The following is a 25,370-nucleotide window of genomic DNA, read 5'->3' as shown; positions in this document are numbered from 1 at the left end:
TCATCTAGAAGAGATAAGTGGGAAAAAGTGACCAGGAGAATAGTGGGGATCTGCTTTAGCATCACGAGACATTGCTGTGGGAATTAAAACCCCGTGGTCTTGTTTTAGGCACAGACACCTACATGGCGGAGAATGCAGGATCATGTGTATGTGCATATTTATATTCATCTCTATAGCAGAACTTGAATTTGGCTTATGAGCAAAGGTGGCATTTTGAGTCTGTTGGGGAAAGGATTGTGTGTGATAGCTGATCATCGGATCAAGTCCACATTGTACGCACACGCAAAAGTTCCCCAGTGTTTAATGAGATAATCATAAAAATTATTAAACATAGAAAAATGTGAGAGAAGATATTTTTATTATTCTGGAGTATAAAGGGCTGTCCGAGGCAAACCCCCAAACCTGGAAACCATCAAGGAGAAAATGAGTACAAGAGTCAGATGAAGTTCTCATGTGACGAGTGGCATCATGTGCCAAACTAGAAGATGAGGAGTCAATGAATTCCCATCATTGGTCTTATACGGAGAATATTTTAGTTTGTAGATCTGTTTGCCTGGAGAGTGCTCGGTCACTAATGTTCTTGCCTGGTTCACGTTCTCTTAGGGAAGTGGGGGCAGGGAGGCACCGCAATTCGTGTCCAAGTCAGCATTTTTGCCAGTTATAGAAACAGCATATCATCTGTCAGTCCTTAGAAAGGAAGTGTATGCTTTAAAAAAAAAGAAACTTTGAAGAGCTAGACATTAATGTCAAGGGTGGTAAATTAGGTATTCTCGCTTAGTTAGAAAAATAAGTGAATCTAAAAGTGGAGGCTCTGTGCTGTCTGGCATTTTCTCTCCGTGTGTGTTTCTTACCCGCCGCTGTCCTTTGTCCATTTCCTTCGGTTATTCGGTGCAGGCAGGCATGGTTTATCAGCTGCTGCACAGGTAGCCCCGTTGCTTTCTCTGTCACCGCGTCTTGGCCAGGGGCCCCCAGGGTCTGGAGACTAGCTCTGCTGCCCTGGACTCTGTAGCCCCCGTGACTGTCCCTGTTGACGCCACAGGGACCCTGCTTTGTCACACTGCATCGAGGCTCCCTGCTCACCCCGCTGTCACCCTTCTAGACATGGCCCCCTTCAGGGCAGAGACGCGTGGGACTCACTGTGCATTCTGAGTGTCATGGGGCTTGGCTCCTGGAAAGGACACACTGCCTGTTTTGAATGAATGAGTGATTAAATGAGCAGGGGATGGATATGGAGGTGTGTATATTTCCAAGCACATTGTGGGGAATGAAACAGCCTTGCCGCCCGACACACAGTGGAGACTGGAGTTGAGAGGGCGTGCCTCTGCAGGGCTTGGGGAAGGCCAGTGACCCCGACCTGAGTCCTGGAGGATGAGCAGAAGGCTTCCATGCGAGGAGAGTGGGAATGGCATTTACAGAGTTACTCAGCAGTGAAGAAATCCTGCGTGGCTGCTGTGTGAGGTCACAGGGAAGGTGTGGTTGATGAGGTCACCTGGGCCTCTTTGGACATGTTCCCCGTGAGGTGCTGAGGAGTATGGACCGTGGGCAGGATGTGAGGCCCTTAGGGTCTTTTCATGTATTTATTTTATTGAAATATAGTTGATTTACAATGTTGTGTTAATTTTCGCTGTATGGCAATGTGAATCACTTATGTGTGTATATATATATATACACACACACATTCTTTTTCATATGCTTTTCCAGTATGGTTTATCCCAGGATATTGAATATAGTTCCCTGTGCTACACAGTAGGACCTTGTTTATCCATCCTATAAATAACGGTTGGCATCTGCCAATCCCAAGTGCCAGTTCTTCCCACCCCGACACCCTCCCCCTTGGCAACCGTAGTCAGCTCTCCTGTGTCTGTGGGTCCGTTTCTGTTTGGTAGGTAAGTTCATTTGTGTGTCATATTTTAAATCCCACGTATACGCGGTGCCATATGGTATTCGTCTTTGTCTGACTTACTTCACTTAGTATGATGGTCTCTAGGTCCGTCCATGTTTCTGCAGATGGCATTGTTTCCTTTCTATGGCTGAGTAGTATTCCATCATATGCGTGCACCACATCTTCTTTATCCGTTCATCTGCTGATGGACGTTTAGGTTGTTTCCATGTCTTGGCTGTTGTGAGTAGTGCTGCTTTGCATTAGGATCTTTTAAATGAGATAATTCCATAAAAAATTAATCTTGGAAACCAGGAGGATGCCCTCGACCCTCCTACAGATTCTCCTTGGCTCCTGTCTTCCTATTCTCTGATGCTTATTTCACATAGAAATAAGCATCCTAATGGGATGCTTAGGATGAAGCTGCTTCTGTATCATTGCTGATGCAAAAGTATTTTGAGAAACAGATTAATGGATTCTAAAATGATTATTGTAACTAATTTGAAGAAACAGTTTAGATCACAAAGTTTTGGTAGCTTTAATTAGGTAAACTTGATTGACCCCATAAATTTGTCCGTCTTTCAAATTATATCTGTTCAGGTGTGGCTTTTGTATATGATTTTTTCTTTTTGGTCAGTGAAATTCAGTTATGTTTAGTGTCACTTAACATCAGGTAATATATTGCAGAAGAAAGGCAAGTAAAAACAGGATATGGACTGTCAAAATATGGGAGGAGAAAACACAAAGGAATTCACATTTAGCTTAATTGGCTTGTGGTCTCCTGGATATAGATCATCTCACGTGCACTAGTACTATGCAGATTATATGCAAGACTTTTTGCCCAAGATCTGGTGAACTGGGGAACCTTGGGAGGAGTTGACAGTCTGCTATACCAGATACTTTTAAAGACCCCTCAAAGTTTAGGGGGCTTCCCCAGTGGCTCAGTGGTGAAGACTCCACCTGCAGTGCAGTAGAGCTGGGTTTGATCCCTGGGTTGGGAAGATCCCCTGGAGAAGGAAATGGCAACCCGCTCCAGTATTCTTGCCTGGAGAATCCCATGGACAGAGGAATCTGGTGGGTCATAGTCCACGGGGTCGCACAGAGTTGGACACGCCTGAAGCAACTGAGCACACGCATCAGAGCCTGTATCTGGCAGAGTTTGGTGGTTTTAAATCTAGTGGTAGTCTTCCTTGTGTTTTGGATAATGTTGCTCCATTTCCGGTATTTAATGAACAGTTAGTGGAAAATGTTTGGTAACTACATGTGAAAGAAAGCAGTTTTCTTTCAGGGGAATTGAATCTTAGTGTAACTGCTTAGTCATCTTATCTTAAAAAAAAAAATTCTGCCTTTTAGGTTTCTTGATGGTCATAATTTTAACAACTCTTATTTGGGTGGTGCTTCTAACAAAGCCGGTTTGCCTGGCCTTCACAACTGCCTTATGTATAACCCCTTTTAGGTGATGTGTTACAGAATATTTGAAATACTTGTTTAGATGCATTTGGCTTTGAACATCAGAACAGAACAGAAGTCAGCTTCACATAGAATATAGAGATTTTCAATAATGAGAGAGATATATAGCTGTCCTTTGGCCAGGAGAGAGCAGATATCTGGTCCTTAGTAGTAGAAAAATTCTTTAAAATATGATATAATATTTATTGCTGGAGTAGGTTGCCATTTCCTTCTCCAAGGGATCTTCCTGACCCAGGGACTGAACCCAGGTCTTCTTTTTTGCAGGCAGATTCTTTACCATCTGGGCCACTAGGGAAGCCTTTTTATTTCTATAGTAGGACCCCAATAGGTTATGATAGGTAATGCTGGTATATTACCAACAAATTGATATTAAAATAAAAAAATTATACTTCCAGTTGGGATAGTATTATACATAGTAAATATCTATGCTTTATTTTGATGAGGAGGTATCTGAAGGCCATATTTTGATATTTTTAAACTATCTCGGAACTTCCATGGTGTCCAGTGATTAAGACTCCATGCTTCCCCTGCAGGGACGTGGGTTCAACCCCTGGTCCAGGGAGCTCAGTTCCCATATGCTGTGCAGGGTGAAGCAAAAATAAGTAATAAACTTTCTGTAATGAAACTTTCAAACATCCACAAGAAAGAATCATACTAGAGAGTCCTGTTAGTCACGTCATCAGCATAAACTCAAGCATGGATGAAAAGGACTCCTAATGAATAAGACATTCCTATCACTTAGGGAATTCCACAGGCTTTAGGAGCTCTGTGCCAAGAACCAGGAGAGAGGCCAGCTGTGTGTGTGTGTGTGTGTGTGTGTGTGTGATTTTATTTATTTTGGGCTTCTCTCTAGCTGTAGAGCGCGGAGGCTGCTCTCTAGCTGCAGTGCGCGGGTCTCTCACTGTGGTGGCTTCTCCTGTTGCAGAGCACAGGCTCTAGGGCGGGGACTCGGTACTTGCAGCTCCCTGGCCCTAGAGCACAGGTGCAGTAGTTGGGCACACGGGCTTTTGCTCAGCAGCATGTGGAATCTTCCTGGATCAGGGATCAAACCCATATCTCCTGCATTGGCTGGCAGATTCTTGACCACTGAGCCACCAGGGAAGCCCCAGATACATTTTTTGGGGGGTGGGGGGCTATGTATATCATCTCTAGAAGTTTGCTCCTGCCGCTTATGATCAAACAGTATGTACTCTTATTATTTTTTTAGGTCGTGGCTCCTGGCTCCTTATACTCAGAATAATTATTTTGAGATCCATGTATGTTATATCAATTTATTCCTTTCTGTTGTTGAATATTCTTTGATAGTACGGATACCCACTCATGCTTACTCATCTGTTGGTGGCATTTGGGTTTCCCAAGTAGCGCTGCTAAGAGCGTCCGTGTACAAGTCTGTTTATGGATGTGTGCTGTCATTTCTCTGCGATAAATACCTAGGAGTGGAATTGATGGGTTGGCTATATAGTGGTTTGTGTTTTAACTTATGAAGAAACTGCCCAGTTATTTTCTTTTTCCCTTCTCACTAGTTGTGTATGAGAATTGTAGTTATTCCACATCTTTGCCAACATGCAGTGTGGTCAGTCTTTTCTAATTTTAGCTGGTCTGATAGGTGTGTAGTAACATCTCTCTGTGATTTTAGTTTGCCTTTTCCTAATGACTAACACTGTTGAGAATCTCTTCATATGCTTACTTGCCATCCACTTATCTTCTTTGGTGAAGTGTCTGTATACATCATTTACCCATTTTTTAAAATTAGGTTGTTTGTTTTGTTATTCTTGAGCTTTGAAAAGCCTTTATATATGCTGAATACAGTTCCTCAATCAGAATATGATTTGCCAGCATTTTCTCTGTCTATGCTTTGTCTTTTAATCTTCTCCAGTGTCTTTTGAAGAGCAGAATTAAAATTTCTGTTTTTGAAGCAAAATTCAGTAATAGAAAGATATCCGGAAATCTCCAAATATCTGGAAATGAGTCAACTCAGTTATAAATAACTCATAGTTCAAGGAAGAAATACCAAGAGAAATTAGACAATAATTTGAATTGAATGAAAATGAAAACAGACTATATTAGTGTCTATGAGATACAGTTAAGTCAGTGCATAGAGAAAATTTTATAATTTAAATGGTTATATTAGAAATGTTTAATTGATCTGACTTTTTAAGAAATTGGAAAAATATCAATTTAATCCCATAGTAAATTATAAGCATTTAAATGACAGAGTGGAAATCAGTAAATATAAAAAGTGTAAATAATAGAAGAAAATGAATGAAACAAAAACTGAAGATCAGTATGAATGATACACGTCTAGTTAGCGTGATCAAAGGAAAACAAAAAGAACATACAGTTTAACAGTATAAAGAATGACTGAAGAGCTTCTACAGACATTAGAAGGACAATCAGGAAAAAGAAAAGGGCTTTCCTGGTGGTTCAGTGGCTGAGACTGAGCTGCCGGTGCAGGGGCCAGGTTCAGTTCCTGGTCGGAGAACTAGATCCCATGTGCTGCACTAGGAGGTCACATGCCTCATCTAAAGGTCCCGCCTGCAGCAACTGAAACAAAACCAAAGAAAGAACAACAAAGAAAGAAGGTCAGAGCTTAGTAATTTGACAATTTGGGTGAATGGGACAAGTTCTTTAAAAGATAAAAGTTACCAACACAAGAATAAATAGAAAATATGTATGGCCCTGTATCTGTGAAAGAAATGAAATCTGTAATTTAAAACCTTCCAAAAAGAAAATTCCAAGCTCAGATGGCTTCACTGATGAGTTCTGTCAAACATGTGAAGAATTAATACTGTCTTATACCAGCTTTTTCAGAACAATTAAATAAAAAGGAATAATTCCCATCTCATTTTATGAATCATACTATCTTGATTCCAAAACCAAAGAAAGTATTATGAGAAAAAGAATAAGACTTCTACACTGAAAGGTATGAAATAGTGCTAAGAGAAATTAAAGAAGCTTACATAAATGGAAAAATATATTTATATACAGTACACTTAATGTTCTTGAGATTAATTTCTCTAAAATTGATCTATAAATTCAACAAAATCCCCATCAGAGTCTCAGTAGGCTTTTTCTAGGAAGAAATTTCCATGTTGACTTGTAAAACTTAAATGCAGTGAACCCAGGATAGCCAAAAAACAAACAAAAATAAAACCAAAGGCAGTAAAACAAAGTTAGAACACTTAGATAACTAAACCTCCTGATATTGACTGATGTTTTAAACCTAAAGCAATGAAGATAAGGTGGCATTTTTGTGAAGAACAGACATATAGATCAATGTAACACAATAATCCAAAGATAGACCAGCACATATTTAGTGTTGAATCAACGAAGATGCCAAGAAAACTCAGTAGAGAAAGGTTTTTCAACAAATGATATCAGAACAATTACGTATTAGAAGGAGAAGAAGAACCTTGGTTCTTACCCTGCATTGTACACGGAAATAACATGAAATGGATATTACACCTAAACATAAAATCTAAACTTTAAAATTTCTGAGGGAGAATAGATAAAATGCTTCCTGACCTTGGGATTTGAGAGATTTCTTAGCACAGAGCATCTACCGAAGAATTAATCCTACACCTAGTTCAGAATATGGTTCCATAATGTCTCTCATGATGTCTCATAATGTTCAATATAATTCACCATATGACCAACAGTTTCACTTCTAGATATTTACCCATGAAAAATGAAAACACATGCCCATGAGACAACTTGTACACAAATGTTTAAAGCAGTTTTATTTATAATAGCCCCAAACTGGAAATAGCCCAAACGTCTATCAACAGATGGACAGATAAACAAATGGTAGAATATTCGTCCAATAACATACTTCTTGGCAATAAGAAGGGACTAAAAACTTATGCACACAGCAATACAGATGAAGCTTGTTTATGCTGAGGGAAAGAAACCAAAACCAAAGACAACATAGTGCATTATTTTATCCATAGAGAATTCTAGAACTGTAGCAAATTGTCTTTATTAAACAGGAAGGAGGAGATCAATAGGTGCTCAGATCCTAGAACTTGGGGAGATAGATTGCAAAAGAGCACTTTTTGGAAAATATAAATATTTGATATCTTGATTAGGACAGTATTATATGTGAAAAACTCATTTAACAGTACACTTAAACATGCATTTAATTACCTCAGTTTGTTTCAAAAAGCAAAAGAAAGGGCGGCGGGGGGAAATGATGCCAAACTGTTGCCCATCAGTAGATGACAGAGATTTAATTTCTGCTTTTTCTATTTGGATGATAGCTTTGGAGGTTCGCTTATTGAATAATTGCTCCTTTCTCCATTTTTCTGCCTTGCCACTTTAGTTACATATCAAAGTTCCACTCATGTGCGGGTCAGTTTGTGTGATTTCTGTTCCATTTCATTGGTCAGTTTGTTATCCTGTCTTGACTATTTTAGCTTCATAATGGGCCTTTTTATCATCATTCTCTTTCTAAAGAAATGTCCTGGCTATTTTTGAGCCTGTTTTTTTGCATGCATTTTATAAAAAGCTTATCTGTTTCCGTGTTCTATGGAAAATCCTGTTGGAATATTGACGGGAGTTATATTGATTTTGTAGATGAATCTGATTAGAATTTTTGCAATATTAAATCTTTCTGTTCCTTACCATGCTGTATCTTTCTGCTTATTAAAAACTTCTTTACTGTCTCTCAGTACAATTTTGTAATTTTGCCTGTAACATTCCTGCACATATTTTGAAAGATTTATTTCAAGACATTCGATATTTCCTACTCTGGTGTAAGTGAAATTTTCTTTCTAATTATATTTTCTTGTGGTTTATACTTGCTGTGTAGTAGTGTGATTTTTTAATATTAATATATCCAGGGAACATTGGCTTTTTCTTTAGAAAGAATCTCATCGATAGGTTAGCAGAATTTGTCATGTGTGTGTGCATGCACATCTTTATTATTTTTGGAAAGTGGTGGTGTTGAGGCAGAACTTCCCCAAATTCCTTATTTTTCTAATTAAGTAGGGAAGATCTCCCGGAGAAAGAAAAGGCAACCCACTCCAGTAACCTTGCCTGGGAAATCCCATGGACAGAGGAGCCTGGTGGGCTATAGTCCATGCGGTGACAAAGGAGTCGGACACGATGTAATGACTAGACAACAACAAACTTTACCTATAAGGCTGGCCCTGGGCTGCAGGAGAGGGTACTAGCCAGAGGTGTGAGCTTTAAGTTTGGTCAGCTGTTCATGCGGTTGTGGGTGTCAGTAACAGGCGTCTTTTGTCAAGCCAATATCCTTTTGAGGGGAGCATATTTTTTTTATTGAGGTATAACTGACAAAATTATGTATGTTTAAAGTGTACAGTGAATACCAGAATAGAGTTAATCAAGCCAGTGCCCTCGAATGAAAACATCCATATATTTTCCATTCTAGGGATGGAGGCTGGCACTGTTAAAAACATGTCGCTCTTCTCTTCTAGTATCCGGAGCGTGATGCAGAAGTATCTTGAGGAGAGACACGAAATCACCTTTGACAAGATTTTTAATCAGAGAATTGGTAAGTCTGGCTGTTCACTTGGCAGACAGTTCACTCTAGTCGTGGTTCTACAGTAAAGTGTAAACACCCCTCCCCACCCCCCGCCAATGCTGTCATATGTGTTATAGCTCAAGCTGGGGGCGAAGGAAATGGCATGTAATTAATGATCCTAAGTGATTACTTATGTCCCTAGTAATGTCTCTTGTAAGTAAGCTACTGGGAAACAGATGAGTTTGGGTATAGGTTTTAAGGCAGTGTGGAAGACTCCCCTGGCCCAAGGATTGGGTTCCTGATGCCCAGAGAGAAATCTTCTGTTCAGATCTGTGCCTGAGGTCCTCATCTCCTCTCACTGACCTTGTATTCTCCATGATCACAGGTGTCGGCATGTGTCTTCACCACCCTCACGCCGCTGTGTGCTTGGCTCTCTGCTTCCAAAGTGTGTGGTCGGCTTACTGGATCAGTTCTCAAGGGTTCGTGGGTTTTGTTTGCCACTCTTGTCAGTTCCGCCTCAGTCTCCCTTATTCCTATGGCTCTATTTGGAACCTCTGCTTAGCAGGTCACCAGGACTGCTCCTCTTATGTACGCAGAGCTCATGGACCTGTTGCCCACTGGCTGATGCCCTCGACCCGTGCAGACGTGTGGTTCTGTAGGGGTGCTCTGTGGTCCCCAGCAGTTAGTGCCCTGGAGAAGTTGTGACCAGACAGGAATTGCTTTAGTGGGAATTTCAAGGCCCATGAAGAAATGAGATCCTTTATTCCCACCTGCCTTCTGAAAGACTGGCAGCTTGTTTAAAGGTGCCTGTCGGCTAGGTTAGAGGAGAGCTATCAACTATGTATTTTTGTTTTACATTCCCCCAAATCAGTTCCCTCCCGTCCAGAAATTTCCTGAACAATCTTTTGTTCTCAATGATAGAATTCATCTTTGGCCTGTCAGCTGGCTCTGTTGTTAACTTGCTCTATTGTTAACTTACAGTGATGTAATAAACAGATTATGCTCAAGTTTTTACAAAAAAATCAGTGTAGCTGAATGTAAGAGACCAGGAATCTGTCCTCCTCTCTTTGCATCTTGTTTGCCTCCCACAGCTGTTCAGAGGAGCTTTGCAGGGAAACTGTGTCTTAGTTTTTAAATTAACGTAATACTAGAGGAAATTATTAAAATTCCAAGAAATTATAGTCTTTCTGAAATTTCCTGGAACCCTGCTTCTTCAAGTGTTTCTGCTCCCATGATGTGCAGATCCAGGCTGAGTGGTCCCTTTGAGACTGAATATTCTGATAGCCCTGGGTCATCCTTCTGTGTACAGGTCAGGAGGCGAGACTCAGGTTGATGAAGCGACTTGTTCTGATCTTACATTCTGATAATTCTCTGAAGGTTCCATGACTATAAAATGTACTGTAGAAGGTCACCTGGTAAGAATTGGATAGATTTGTTTGTTTGTTTGTTTTTTTAGAAAGAGTTACAGTGATCTCCTTTATTCAAGTAAAGCAGAAACTGGTATGGAAAGTCTGGATTTTTGTGAACCACTGTCTGTCACAAAGTGACCACCTATGAAGAGGAACTAAAAAGCCTCCTGATGAGGGTGAAAGAGGAGAGTGAAAAAGCTGGCTTAAAACTCAACATTCAAAAAACTAAGATCATGGCATCCTATCACTTCATGGCAAATAGATGAGGAAAATGTGGAAAGAGTGTCAGATTTCATTTTCTTGGGCTCCAAAATCACTGCAGACAGCGACTGCAGCCATGAAGTTAAAAGACACTTGCTTCTTGGAAGAATAGCTATGACAAACCTAGACAGTGTATTAAAAAGCAGAGACATCACTTTGCCATCAAAAGTCTGTAGTCAAAGCTATGGTTTTTCCAGTAGTCATGTGTGGATGTGAGAGCTGGGCTTAAATAAGGCTGAGTGCCAAAGAATTGATGCTTTCAAACTGTGGTGCTGGAGAAGACTCTTAAGAGTCCCTTGGACAGCAAGGAGATCCAACCAGTCAGTCCTAAAGGAAATCAGTCCTGGGTGTTCTTTGGAAGGACTGATACTGAAGCTGAAGCTCCAGTACTTTGGCCACCTGATATGAAGAGCCAGCTCATTGGAAAAGACCCTGATGCTGGGAAAGATTGAGGGCAGGAGGAGAAGGGGGCAACAGAAGATGAGATGGTTGGATGGCATCACTGACTCAGTGGCTGTAGGTTTGAACAAACTCTGGGAGATAGTGAAGGACAGGGAAGCCTGGCGTGCTGCAGTCCATATGGGGTCACAAAGAGTTGGACACGACTTAGCGACTGAACAACATGAAGGCTGTAGATTTGCCTTCTGTAATGACCCGCTAAATACAGCGGTCAAAAGGCAGGTGGCGTGCTTTGAAGGAGCCGATCAGGAGTGGCCCGTCTGCTCTGAGGATGACATAGGGGAGCCCTTGGCCACACGGAAGGTTTCACCTTGAGCATAGGGGTTTGGTGGGGGGACAGATTTAGCTTTCATCTCATCCTCCACTGCTTCTTCTCATCGCTTTCATGGTGTTTGGTTAACTGCCATCTGTACAAATCCTCTCCTTTGCTTCTGATTTTGTACCAAAAAGCAGAAAATTAAACTATCCTGATGACCAGAGAAAGAAACTCCATATCTTTTGGAGGAAAGGGGAAAAAAGAAGTTCTTTAATGGTGACTTAAAATTTTTCAAATGTCTTACAGCTCTGTTGAGGTACATTTGGTACAGTATATTTCCCCTATCCAGTTCAGTGGGCTTTGGTGTATTCACAGAGTTGTGTGACCATCAGCACAGTCTCATCGGGGAACATTTTCAGTACCCCAAAGAGAAACTGCATCGGGACTCCCCAGGTGGTCCAGGGCTTAAGACTCTGCTTCCAGTGCCTCCACTGCGGGGTGCAAGGGTTTGATCCCTGGTCGGGGGACCAAGGTCCCACCTGCTGCGAGGCGTGGCCAAAAGATCAATCAATAAATAAAACAAAATAAAATAGCTCCCTTCCCCCACCCCCCGGCCAAAGGCGGAGGGGGAAGAAGCTGCACCCGTGAGCGATCCCTCCCTCTCCACTCTCACCGTGCCCATAACCCCCAAGCGCCACTCATCTAATTCCTGCCTCTGTGGATCTGGCCGCGTTGTACTCGCCACACAGACAGCATCCTGTAACGTGGCCTTTTGCATCTGGCGTCTCTCAGCGTGATGTTTTCAGGGTTCATCCGTGTTGTTGCGTGTGTATCGGCACTGCCTTCCTTTCTTCTTCCCCATAATATTCCCCTGCTCCACCGAGCCACATTTCCTTCATCCACTCATCTACCAGTTGTTTCCAGTTTTGGCTCTTAGGAATAACGCTGCTAGGAGAGGAAGCTTTTTTTTTTTTTTTTAATTTTTGTCTTCAGCTAAGACAGCAAATTAGAAAAGTAGAAGTGAAGTCGCTCAGTCGTGTCCAACTCTTTGCAAGCCTACAAGGCTCCTCTGTCCATGGAATTTTCCAGGCAAGAGTACTGGAGTGGGTTGCCATTTCCTTCTCCATGGGCTCTTCCCGACCCAGGGATCAAACCCGGGTCTCCCGCATTGCAGGCAGACGTTTTACCATCTGAGCCACCAGGGAAGCCCCTAAGACAGCAAAAGAGATGATTTATTGTACACATGTTACATTCAGCCACAACTGAGAAGAGAGCTAGTCTAGAGTATCATGTGGGTTCAGGGCAAAGGACCAAAAGAGGGACCTCTTTGATAACGAGCAAGGTGGGTCTCTCAGAGGTGGTGGAGGTGATCAAATGGCCATAGACCCACCGAGACAAGTTTGCGATGGTAGGCGTGCAGTTCAGCAGTCTGTACCAGCGTCCCGGCCTCTGGCTTCCCTGTTTCTCCTTCTGTGGCCTCCATGGAATACCAGTTTCTTTGCACCCCTACCTCATCTTTCTTCTGCTCTTCAGTCTGCACATTCTGTTCTTCCTCCACTTCAAAAGATGGCCCTAAGGCCAAGAGAGGAAGGCGTTTTTCTACGTGCAATTTGAGCAAGTGTTTCGGGTTACTAAGATGCCCTGGGGGTTGTGACAGGCTTGTCCTCCCCTGCAGCTCTAGTTTCCAGTCTCTGAAATGCATCAAGGTCTCTCTTCCTTTGTCGTTTCTGCCCCTCTCTCTCCCTTCTGTAACTGCTTTTGCGTCTCTCATCCACCAGCCCCCTCATCAAATGTGCGAGGCCCAGAGCTGTCTTTTCCGTGGTTGTGATTAAACCCCCACCTGAAGCTGGCTCCAGGAGCCTTTGATCTGAGCCCCTAATGGCATTAACTCCAGCCTCACAGATTCTCCTCCCCAGTAGCTTCGCCAGGCACTGGTGGTCTGTGGCTTTTATCTCAATTAAGTTATTAAAAAAACGAAACATGGTTCAGATAAAGAACTCCTCCTTCCCTTCCTCCCGGCTCCTGAGCCTGGAGCCTGGCTTTTCGGGGAGAAGCCAGGTTTAAGCTCAGTGGGGGTAGGGATGGGGAAGAGGACGAGTAAACGTGCAGACAAAGATCTGTAATTACGTGTGGACAGAGCTCTGTATTTAACGTGTCTGGTTCTTCCCTGCTCCATGGTGCTCTCATTTTCTGGCTGGTGTGAGGGATGGGGCGAGTGGAAGGTGGACCGAGACTGCAGTCGCTTTGAGTCTCCTGGTCTCTGACTTCCTCTTCTGCCTTCCCCATCTCTTCCCTCTGCCCCTCTCCGTGACTCTCTCCGTGTGTTTCCGCCTTGTTGCTTTTCTGTGCTCCCCTTGTTTCCCTTTCACCCACGACCCCCCTCTGCTCTCCTCCTCATCTCTCTTTCCAAGCCTGCCAGCATCCCCTTTGTTGGCTGGCAGTTGACACACAGTTTGGGGGACCATCCTCCAATGTGGGCTGTAGCTGACATGTCAAAATGCTTTGTGAAACAAACAAACAAAAAGTGTAGAAATCTTCCATTTACTCGGCTTCTGAGGCTTTCCTGGGTGGCAAGTGATTGGCAGGCCTATTGGCTATACCCAGACTGGTTGTCATTTCAGCCGTTTGCCTAGCTGTAAAAGTGGGCATACGGATGGCACCCACTTCACTGGGCCTTGTGAAGATCCAGCAGAAAATGGATGCAAAGCCCTGAACATGGCGATTGCTCTTCACAGGTGTTGAGTGAATGAAATCTCAGTATGAAAAGATTTAGTCTTGGGTAAAACTGGACCAGAGTAGTGACCCCCATGCTTATATACTGGGCTTCCCTGGTGGTTCAGATGGTAAAGAATCCGCCTGCAATGTGGGGGACCTGGGTTTTGCCCTGGGTTGGGAAGATTCCCTGGAGGAGGGTATGGCAACCCACTCCAGCATTCTGGCCTGGAAAATCCCCACGGACAGAGGAGCCTGGCAGGCTGCAGTCCATGGGGCCACAAAGAGTCGGACACGACTGAGCGACTAAGCACAGCACATTCTTACACACCACCGAAACTCAATATGTTTTCAACATTTTGTGTACCTGCTTTGTCCATCTCCTCTTTTTTTGGTTGCTGGAATATTTTAAGGCATTTAGCAAACCCCTCATAGCATTTTAGCCCTATGTGAATCTCTAGAATATCTGAATATTTTCTTATACAACTTTAATACCTTTATTCCAACCAATGAAAATGATGATTCTTACTGTAATACTGAGTCTATATTCAGGTTTTTCTGATTAACTTTAATACGTCCTTTTACTCTTGGTTTTTTGGATCAGGATCCATATATTGTTCTTGTAATGTAATTGGTAATAACGTCCTGCTAATCTAGAATGGTCCCCCACCCACAGGTAATTGACATTTTAAAGAAACCAGGCCAGTTGTACTGTAGAGTGTTCCACATTCTGGATTTTTCTGCTTGCTCTCTCATGGTGTCATTTCAATGAATCGCACTTCTGCTTCCTGAATTTCCCGTGAACTGAAAGCCAGCTCCAGCAGCTGCGCGAGCGTGTCAGGTTCAGACACGGGAGGCGTGTGATACGTAGGTGTCGCTGTGCCGTCACTTCTCCACAGTGGCTCAGGTGCGGTCAGCCCTCGGGTTCCTCACTTAGCTGTCATTCACCATCCGTTTCATTTTCACTGATGGTCTCTGCCCAAATCGATTACTATATTAGGAAGTAACAAAGGGGTGAGCTTGCTAATCATGCCATTCCTTCCGTGTTTATTGCCTTTATTCATCAACCCAAGCTATTTATTTGCCTGTAGAGATAGTCAGGTATGGTTGGCAGATTTCTAAGATGTCTCCCATGACTTTTGCCTCCGGTGTTACTCCCAAGGGTAACCCGCTAAAAGAGGTTTTGCAAATACAGTTAAGCCTATGTTCTAGGTGGGCTGAATCCACTCACACCAGCCTTTTAAAAGCAGAGAATGTCCTCAGGCTGGCAGCAGAAGAGGAAGCCAGAGAGACTGACATGAGAAAGAATGGACACTCCCTTGCTGACTTTGCAGGTTGAGGGACCCCATGAAAAGGATTGTAACTGTTGTCTATGGCAGACAGCAGGGAAACAGTCCTACAGCCATCAGAACTGCATTCTGCCAACAACCTGAATGAGTTTGGAAGCAAATGCATCCCCAGAGCCTCTAGATAAGAACCCAGGTTGTCAGCACCTTGATTCTGGCCTTATGAGCCCCTAAGCAGAAAGGCAGAGCTAGTGGTGAAGAACCTGCCTGCCAATGCAGGAGATGTAAAAGACGCATGTTTGGTCCCTGGGTTGGGAAGATCCCCTGAAGGAGGGCAGGGCAAACCCACTGCAGTATTCTTGCCTGGCAAATCCCATCAACAGAGGAGTCTGGCGGGCTGCAGTCCATTGGGTCACAATGAGTTGGACATGACTGAAGTGACTTAGCGCTTATGTAGGCAGAAAAGCCAGAGGAGCCAGCCAGGACTTCTCATCTCCAGAACCAGGAGCTGCTTATTAGTGGCATTTTTAAGCCACTGAGTTTGTGAATGTTTGTTACACAGCATAGAAAATAATAGAGCAGGAGGACTTCCCTGACGATCCAGTGGTTTTAGACTGCATGCTTCCACCTCAGGGGGTGCAGGTTTGATTCCTGGTCAGGGAACTAAGATTCCACATGCTGCTTGGCCAAAATTAAAAAAAAAATAAATAAAGCAATAACCTTCAAAAAACTAATAGAGCAGGATAAATGCTTAGTTCTGTTTTTAATTGCCAGTTTCCCAAATAAAAACGGTTAAGTGACAGTTGTCTTTATTTTTCTGATGGTTACATAGCAATCAACCATCTTAATGGACATCAATTAAATTGATTCCTAATTTGCTGTCAGTAAAACTTAGATACTGACAAGTGTCCTTGGTTTGGCTTATTGAAAGAATGATTTTAAAGGGTTACTGGTTATCCAGTAGATATGGTTAAGATGATTTTGCTATCGTTTTCTTCTGTGATCAACTGGAATAATAATTTCATCATACGCAAGAGCGACACGTCAGTTCAGTTCAGTTGCTCAGTCGTGTCCTACTCTTTGCGACCCCATGGACTGCAGCACACCAGGCCTTCCTGTCCAGCACCAACTCCCGCAGTTTATTCAAACTCATGTCCATTGGGTCAGTGATGCCATCCAACCATCTCATCCTCTGTTGTTCCCTTCTCCTCCGCCTTCAGTCTTTCCCAGCAACAGGGTCTTTTCAAAAGAGTCAGTTCTCATCAGGTGGCCAAAGTATTGGAGTTTCAGCTTCAGCATCAGTCCTTCCAATGAATCTTCAGGATTGATTTCCTTTAGGATGGACTGGTTGGATCTCCTTGCAGTCCAAGAGACTCTCAAGAGTCTTCTCCAACACCACAGTTCAAAAGCATCAATTCTTCAGCACTCAGCTTTCTTTATAGTCCAACTCTCACATCCATACATGACTACTGGAAAAACCATAGCTTTGACTAGATGGACCTTTGCTGGCAAAGTAATGTCTCTGCTTTTTAATATGCTGTCTAGGTTGGTCATAACTTTCCTTCCAAGGAATAAGCGTATCCTAATTTCATGGCTGTAGTCACCATCTGCAGTGATTTTGGAGCCCCCCAAAATAAAGTCTGCCACTGTTTCCACTGTTTCCCCATCTATTTGCCATGAAGTGATGGGACCAGATGCCATGATCTTTGTTTTCAAAATGTTGAATTTAAGCCAACTTTTCCACTCTCCTCTTTCACTTTCATCAAGAGGCTCTTTAGTTCTTCTTCACTTTCTGCCATAAGGGTGGTGTCATCTACACATCTGAGGTTTATTGATATTTCTCCCGGCAATCTTAATTTCAGCTTGTGCTTCCTCCAGCCCAGTGTTTCTTATGATTACTCTGCATATAAGTTAAATAAGCAGGGTGACAGTATACAGCCGTGACGTACTCCTTTCCCTATTTGGAACCAGTGTGTTGTTCCATGTCCAGTTCTAATTGTTGCTTCCAGACCTGCATACAGATTTCTCAGGAGGCAGGTCAGGTGGTCTGGTATTCCCATCTCTTTAAGAATTTTCCACAGTTTTGATGAATTCCATCTGTCTACCGACAGACTGCTCAGCATCTCTGACTGCATCCCCTCTCCTGTTAGAGAAGGATGTTTCTCATCATAAGGAGACTCCAGAATAGATGGTTAACTCATAAAGTATGCAAATATTGCTCTCATGTATAAAGAGCATCATGGTTAATGTCATATGACATCATATTATTATTGCCATGGAAGTCATTTCCTTTTCTCACACTGACTTGAGAACCTAATCCCAGGTTTGCATATTAATCTTTCAGAGTTTGTGTGAGATAATGTTGGTGTCTGAAGCATGGTTTTGGTCAAGGATAAAAGTTTGCAACTTTTACTCTTATAAAAACAGCTTTATTGAGGCATGATTATTACATGTTGTATCATTCACTTGTTATGAGTCAGTATAATTTGATGAGTTTTAGTAAACCACGTCTCAGAGACCCCCTGTACCCACTTGGAGTCACTTCCTGCTCCCAGCCACAGCCCCAGGCAACCACTAATCTCTCTGTCTCAATAGCAGTTTGCCTTTTCGGAACATTTCATGTGAGTGGAATCCTGCAGGCTGTAGACGGTTAGTCTCTTGCGTGTGGTTTCTTCCGTTTCACATCAGGTTTTGGAGGTTCAGCCGCACCGTGTGTATCAGCGCTTCTTTCCCTTCTGTTGCTGAGTGATACCTCATTGTATGGATAGACCACATTTGGCGTATCCCTTCACCAGCTGATAGACATTGGAGTTAGTCCCACTTTTGGTCTGTTACAAACGATGTTGCTGTGAATATTCACATAAAAGTGTGAATGTATGTTTTCATTTCTCCTGGGCATGTTACTAGGAATGGAATTGCTGGGCTGTATGGTGTATTCAAGTTTAACTTATTGTCACTAGTTGTTTTCTGAATTGTGTCCTTTTTACACTCTCACCATCATTTTATGAGTGTTCCAGGTTTGCCATAGCTTCATCAACATGCTGTGATCTTTGTGATTCTGACCATCCTAGTGGGTATGAACTGGTGCTCCACTGGGGTCTTGATTTGCATTTCCCTAACAGTTAGCGATATTGTACATGTTTGTGGTGATTAGCCATTCTTATAAATCTTGGCGAAATGTCTATTTAAATCTTTTGCCCTTAAAAAAAATTATCGTCTTTATTTGTTATTTATAGTATGTCTAATTTACAAATACTTCCTCACCATCAGTGGCTTCTTTTTCATTTTCTTCGTGGTGACTTTTAAAGTACAGAAGGTTTTAATTTTAAAGTTCAGTTTATAAATTTTTAAAGTGAATTTTGGTGTAGTATCTAAGAATTTCTTGCCTAACTGAATTCTACAAAGCTTTTTTTCTCCTCTAGAAGTTTCATCATTTTAGATCTTAGGTCTTTGGTTGATTTTTTAGTTAATTGTCATATGTAATATGAGGTAAGGATCTAAATTCATCTTTTTTTTGCATATGAATATCTAGTTATTTGAAAAAAGTTTTCTTATTTGAAGAAGACAGCTCTCCCCTCCTCCCCATTGGATTCTCTTGGCACCTTTGTTGAAAATTTCAAAGAACATTTGTGTAAAAGAATGCATAAATTATATTTGGCATTTGGGGTTAAGGCATAAGAAATATACTTGCCATGGACTTTGAAAAAGTTATGTTTTGTTGTAAAAAGAATATTTTGGAAAGACAGAAATTTTTTAAAAAGGATTTTCTGAGCAGGGCTATAGAAAGAAAACTGGACACACATGTCATGGAGACCTAGTTTTTTAAGTTAGTAATTATACAAAACCACAGAAATACTGAAAAAAAAATATATGCAACAAAAGAAAACATTTTAGGGTTACTTTTTTGTCAGTTTCAGAAAACAAAGTTACCAATCTGTTTTATAATTATAAAATCATTTCTTGGTGCTTTGTGCTTCAAAACATGTTAGCTGTTTGTAAGTACTTAAAACTGTAAGTACTTAAAACCGTGGGACTTCTGACCAGAGTTAAATGATAGCAGGTCGAGCCCTTTTGCATGTGTTTGTAGAGCGGGAAGTCTTAACCCAGGAACCTGCTTCAGGGTTTGTTTTCTCTTTTGTTTCCACCCTTCTTTGGAAGGGTTTGTTTATGTCCCAGTGTGGGGCCTTCCCCAGACAAATACTTTCCCTGACTGACAGTCACAGACGGCCATGGTGCCCCCAGCTCATCTGTAAAACTTCCTCTGGCTGATAGCCACCTGCCCTGACAGAGAAGAAAAACCTGGGGCCCTGTTCCATTCCGCTTCACTTATCCATGTCTTTGTGGAGACTTCTAGTGAGGGAAAGAGTTAAACATCTATTTAAACTTTCCAGTAGCAGAGGTAAACACTTGACTAAGCACAGCTAATTGGATTTGCAGTTGAAGAGGCCAGGCAGGCACAGGCCACCGGTGGTGAGGGAACCCACAGAAATGATGGGCAGAGCTTCTGCACCCTTTCCAGCCTGCATCTCTTAACAGAAATGTCGCCCAGAGAAGAAAGATGCTGAAGAAGAGGGAAAGGCTGTTACTTCAAACCCCACTGGCAGGCAGACCTTTAGGCCGACTCCTTACCTTTTTTGGCTCCAACAAGCCTGAGGATTGGCATCTTGTGTTGGAGTCAGTCTGAATAGCTCCGAAAATTGGGGACCTGAGAGATTTGTAGCAGCTTTCAAAGAGGGTAAAAAGGCTTAACCCAGTCCTATGAGAAATTAAGTTGTCTTTTTTTCTCTTGTTCATTTTAAACTAGTTTACTTGGGCTGGTTTTACTTTTGAAAGCCATCGTTCAGGTTCTAAGATCAGCCATGATTATCTTTTCACAGAAAAACTCGAAGAGCTACAGTGTTTACTAGAAAGATGCAATCCTTTAACATCTCGTCACTAAAACTATAGGAACGCTGGCATGTGCCCACCAGGCCCCTGATCTGCAGGCTGGCAGCTCTGTCTACTTTTTGTGCCGCGTGTGTGCTCGCTCAGTTGTGTCCGACTCTTTGGACCCTACGGACTATAGCCCACCAGGCTCCTGTGTCCATGGAATTTTCCAGGCAAGAATACTGGAATGGGTTGCCATTTCCTACTCCAGGGGATCTTCCCGACCCAGGGATCAAACTTGTGTCTGCTGAGTCTCCTTCATTGGCAGGCGGGTTCTTTACCACTGTGCCACCTGGGGAACCTGTTTACCTTTTAGATGGCTGCTGTTTAATTTTTCTTGCGCTCTTCTGAGCCCACGATTGATTGGAATGAACTACTGGTTTAAGACAGTAATGGCCACCTGCTTACTGTTGATTAACACGACATGAGTGTTTTCTATGCTAGGTAAAATAATGTGACCAAGCTCACCTGACCCCCAAAAAGCAGAGCCTGAATTGAACTTGGGTTCTTCAACAGCTGCTATTTTCTACCTATTACCAGGAAGCGTTAGTTTGGAGATTAGTATCATATGGAGTTTTCCTTAATCGAAGTATCGTTGATGTACAATGTTGTGTTAGTTTCGGGTGTATAGCAAAGTGATTGTCACATGTATATATACGCTTCTCAGATTCTTTTCCATTACAGATTATTATAAGATATTGAATATGGTTTCCTGCCCCTACAGTAGGCCCTTGTTGTCTGTCTGCTTTACACATAGTAGTGTGTATCTGTCAAGCTCAGACTCCTAATTTATCCCACCTCCTACTTTCCCCTTTGGTAGCCATAAATTTGTTTCTGTTTTGGAAATAAGTTCGTTTGCATCTTTTTTCTTAGATTCCACATATAAGTGATATCCTATGATATTTGTCTTTCTCTGTCTGATCTACTTTATTAGGTATAATCATCTCTAGGTTCATCCATGTTGCTACAAATGGCATTATTTCATTCTTTTTTATGACTAATATTCTGTTGTATATATGTACCACATCTTTAACCATTCATCTATCGATGGGCATTTAGGTTGCTTGGCTTGGCTCTTGGAAATAGTACTGGAGTTTTAAAATATCAGCTGTACAGTTCCTATTTAATGTCTCATGATTCTGACATCCAGAATTTGAGGATAATGCACAAAGATCTTTCTGTGGCAGCTCTGTGTGCTTTTGCCAGATGACACATGGAGAATCAAGTGTGTTTTAAGTGCTTCGTTGGAAACGTCTCATTAAACAAAAAGGCAGATGGAGGAGACTACGACCGCAGGCCCCAGGGGACTTTCCATCTGCCACTGGCCCCCCCTACGAAAGGATGGATGTGAGACCCATGGACCTCTAGCATGTCGGTATCAGGCAGCTGTAAGGAGTGCTGATTGCTGCCCAGGAGTTCTGAACTTCTTGGAAGGGGCTACTGGTGACGTTTCTGAGCCATGAGTTTAGACCCCAAGGCAGGTATGGGGAAACCACTCTTAGCCAAAAGGCAAGTCTAGCCAATCAGCCAACATGTGCAGCTGAGTCAGCTTTGTAGCTCTCTCGCTGCCAGGGTCCACATAATTCAGGGAAAATACTACATGCTCTAGCAATGTTAGTGAAGCTGACATCTTAGTATATACTCCCAGACGGTTCCAGGGGCCTAGGAAACATCACCTCTACTGGGAAGGTTGTCGATCGGCTCTTTGAACTGGCGGTGGACAGGTGGTTGGGCGGTTTTTGGACTTCAGGAGCCCCCACTGCCTGTAGAATCCCAGGTGGCAATGCACTGGCATAATGTCCCCTTGAGTTAGCTCTTTTGGAAATACCTTTTCTGAGGGTTTTATACCTTATCTTTGATCTTTTCTTAGTAACCCTACTTCTAATCCAGTCAGGACTAGGAAATGATTGTGCTCGTACATCCTGGAATTAACTTGCTTGCTTTGTGGGCCATCTGCTGAAGAGTGTTGTCACATCGTTGTATTCTACCTGATGCTTTTAGGTCAGCCTTGAAGCCCAGAGCTTTGTCCTGATTCTGCTCACTCTCTGCTAGCAGTGGGCCCTAGACTCTGGCCCCTGTGGTAGCCAACAAGCTGGGTGTTTTCATCAACCCTTTAAATACTCCTTAGTTTCCTGATCAGCAAAACAAAGGGACTGGAATAGATAAAATCTAATGTTTCATTTAAGCCTAACACTCCATGGTTTCACGAATTAAATTTGAGTTGATTTTCTTTCATTCTTTTTTGCTGTTGCCCTTCCTGCTGTTTTGACAGATGGAGACAGGGGAAAAAGAGATAAAAGAAAAAAAGAAAGGTAGAAGAAGAAAGGGCTTTCCCAGGTGACTCAGTGGTAAAGAATCCACCTGCCAATGCAGGAGACTCGGGTTTGATCCTGGGTCAGGAAGATCCCCTGGAGAAGGAAATGGCAACCCACTCCAGCATTCTTGCCTGGCAAATCCCATGGACAGAGGAGCCTGGCGGACTACAGTCCATGGGGCTGCAAAGAGTTGGGCATGACTGAGTACATATGCACAGAGGAAGAAAGATGGGGGGCAACAAAGGAGGAGGAGAAGGTGAAGAGAGAGTGAGGGTTTTTTATGGAACCGCTTCTTATGGGAAAGTACTCGTGCTGCTTTGTCCCAGCAGCATATAGTTATTTCAGGAAGAAACTAACCACGCGTGGACGCTCCGGCACTAGTCAAGCTGAATTCTACTGCTGTCTCCTAATCAGTTCATGTACGTCGTCAGCTCAGGACAGTGACAGAGAGCCTGCACTCTGGAGAGCAGCAGATCCCAACTCCGTAAAGTCAATTCCAGCTCAGCCATCACTGTTTACTAGATGCTGGGCAGGTGGCTTCACCTCTGAGTGCTGGTCCTCTCGCCTGAGGGTGAGACTAGGTCTGTCTCAGCTTGGGGTTATTCTGAAGACTAAATGAGATCTGTATATAGGACACGGAGCACCTAAGGGCTTGATTATGGGCTGTTATCATTCAGAAAAGCTTCTGCTTCTGAGGTTTACTTGTGCTGCTATGATAAGCCAGAAATTGGTCATCACCATCTTTGTATTACTCTGTGAAGTTTCACGGATGGTGTTCTGCGTCTAGGGTTTTACAGGTAGTCCCAGTTTCATGCATTTAACCCATTCTCCTGCAAAGAGCCGAATACTTTATTTCAAAAATAAAGTTGTGCTTCAGGACATAATACAGTATCAAAGCCAGACTTGGCCTCCTACCGTAACAACTAGAAAACTGGACAAAATATATGAAGTAACTGCTTTCAGACACAGAAAGGGCCATGGTCTTTGAAAGAAGGGAAATAAACCGGGCTGGGTCCGCTCTTGGCCTGGAGTTACTTTGTAAAATGTGCCCATGTGGTGGTCCTGCTGAGGCAAGGGCTCCAGGAGCCCGGGGAAGGCAGGAGCCTGGAAACTCCAGTAAACACGTGAAATGAAGAGCTGTAGGGCTAATAAGCCAGTGATGACGACAACCCGCTCAGTGTGCTTGGGATACACTAAATCCAAAAGAAGGTTAGAGAAGAAAACAGCCCAAGGAAGCAGGTGATAGGGTGTGAGATTTAAACCCAGCTCGCCCGTGTGAACCGTCTAGTCTAACCCTAAGCCTTCCACGCTGTTTCCCTGACTGGAGTCCAGATTGGAGAACAGAGATAATCTCTGATGCTGTTTCCTCTTGGTGACTCAAAGCTGCTAGTTTAGTATTTTATGCATCAGGGGAATGGACCCTTTTTGAGGGAAGGGGATTGTCTTTTTTGTTTTAGCATGAAATCCTTTCAGCTGCCGTTACTGTAAAACTCACTGGTAGCATTTTATGTAAAGAGCTGGAGTATGTCTGTACACTGTGATTGTTTTCTCAGCATGATGACAGCATTCCAGGGGTGAATGGCCCACCAGCAATATCCCCGGTGTCCTGTCCATCACCTCTGCGTGACCCTTGTGGGCGCCTGGGCCCTGCTGGGACCAGCGTTAGGACGAGCGTCCACAGACATTGAGGCCCCAGTGGGGCTGCTGTGTTGAGTAATCGGCCCCGGGAGAGCAGCGGGGTGATTGTCCCTGCTGTGCAGAGAGGGGAGGGAGCTTCTCACAGCTACACCCCCACTCCCAGGAGGAAGTATAAGGCCCCGAGTGAACAAAAATCACAACAGTTAAAGGTACTGTCTAACTTTTAAAATTAAATACCTCGGTCATTTAATTAAGAATTTACTACAGTCAGCTGGCTATAAGTTAAAGTGAATTTGGATTGAAAATCATAGAAACTGTCTCATTGCCCTAGTAAGAAATCATTTCATGTTCATTAAATTTCGCACCCAGACCTGAGAAGCAGCTCCAGCCACACACGCGTCCCTGGAGGGCCACAGCAGCAGGCTGTGGGGCTCCGTGCCGCAGAGGGTTGGCAGTGGCAGCCTCACCACCTGGCATCTGCTGTCAAGGTTCTACTTTTTTGAGCCTCGAAGGCTTTTGCTAACATCTTTGAATTGTAGTGAAAATATTCAGGGGAGGTGGGAGGCAGGCACTGTTACAGTACATAGAGGTCAGTACTTGTTAGCGGATACAGGTCAGCTAAGGGGATGGGATGTGCATAAAAGGGTCACCTGGGGACAGACACAGTGGTGGATGAGTGTCCTGAGGAAGAGGAGGGAAGAAGGATCCAGCTTTGCCGTGTTAAGAAAGAGGCCTGGCTCTAAAATCCTCCGCTCCCAGTTTGAGAGCCGTGTTTAATTTTTTCTGAAACAACTGCCCACTTATAGTAAAAACTCTTCCCCAGCAGGCTCGTTGGAATTCCGAGCTCTCAGCACTTGCAGAGCATGTGTAAGGGAGAAGTGCCTAACACTGAGGCTTTTCTAGAAGGCTCCCCAGTCTACCAGCCCTCCCCACTCATTCAGACTTCAGCACTGGGGTAGACCGTCCCCCCACCTCTTCCTCCTGGGAACATGCTGTATCCAGATTCTAAGTCCCCCTCCTTCCTTATCCCATGGAAATTTCCTGCCTCCGACCACTTGAACTCTGTTACCCATTAATCTCTCCCCACCCAGCCTGTACTTCACTTCTTCCTGAAACCATCTGTGACTGTAGCACGAGCCATATTGATCTGCCCTTACTACATCTATCAGATGTTTATTGAGCGGATGAAGTCCTATCCATTGTGCCGAAGATAAAGAGAAAGCCACACAAGAGCAGGCCATTTCCTTCCCAGAGCCCACGAGCAAACAGCT

General features: G+C 43.2%; 1 protein-coding gene across 4 annotated transcripts in view; it reads left to right on the top strand.

The window, feature by feature from the left end:
• GRK3 (G protein-coupled receptor kinase 3) overlaps nt 1-25,370 on the top strand; it is a 121,213-nt gene that overhangs the window by 17,744 nt on the left and 78,099 nt on the right. For 3 of the 4 annotated variants that reach the window (XM_070385944.1, XM_070385943.1, XM_070385946.1), the window contains exon 2: nt 8,791-8,867. In XM_070385944.1, coding sequence (XP_070242045.1) covers nt 8,791-8,867 — 77 coding nt within the window. Of the gene's footprint in view, nt 1-8,790; nt 8,868-9,276; nt 9,317-25,370 lie in introns of those variants that run through there. The other variant, XM_070385945.1, reaches the window with a different exon arrangement.

Source organism: Bos mutus, chromosome 17 (genome assembly GCF_027580195.1).
Source record: "Bos mutus isolate GX-2022 chromosome 17, NWIPB_WYAK_1.1, whole genome shotgun sequence".
Taxonomy (NCBI): Eukaryota; Metazoa; Chordata; class Mammalia; order Artiodactyla; family Bovidae; genus Bos; species Bos mutus.
Note: the sequence above shows the minus strand (reverse complement) of the source record. Positions and strands in the feature narration are given on the sequence as shown.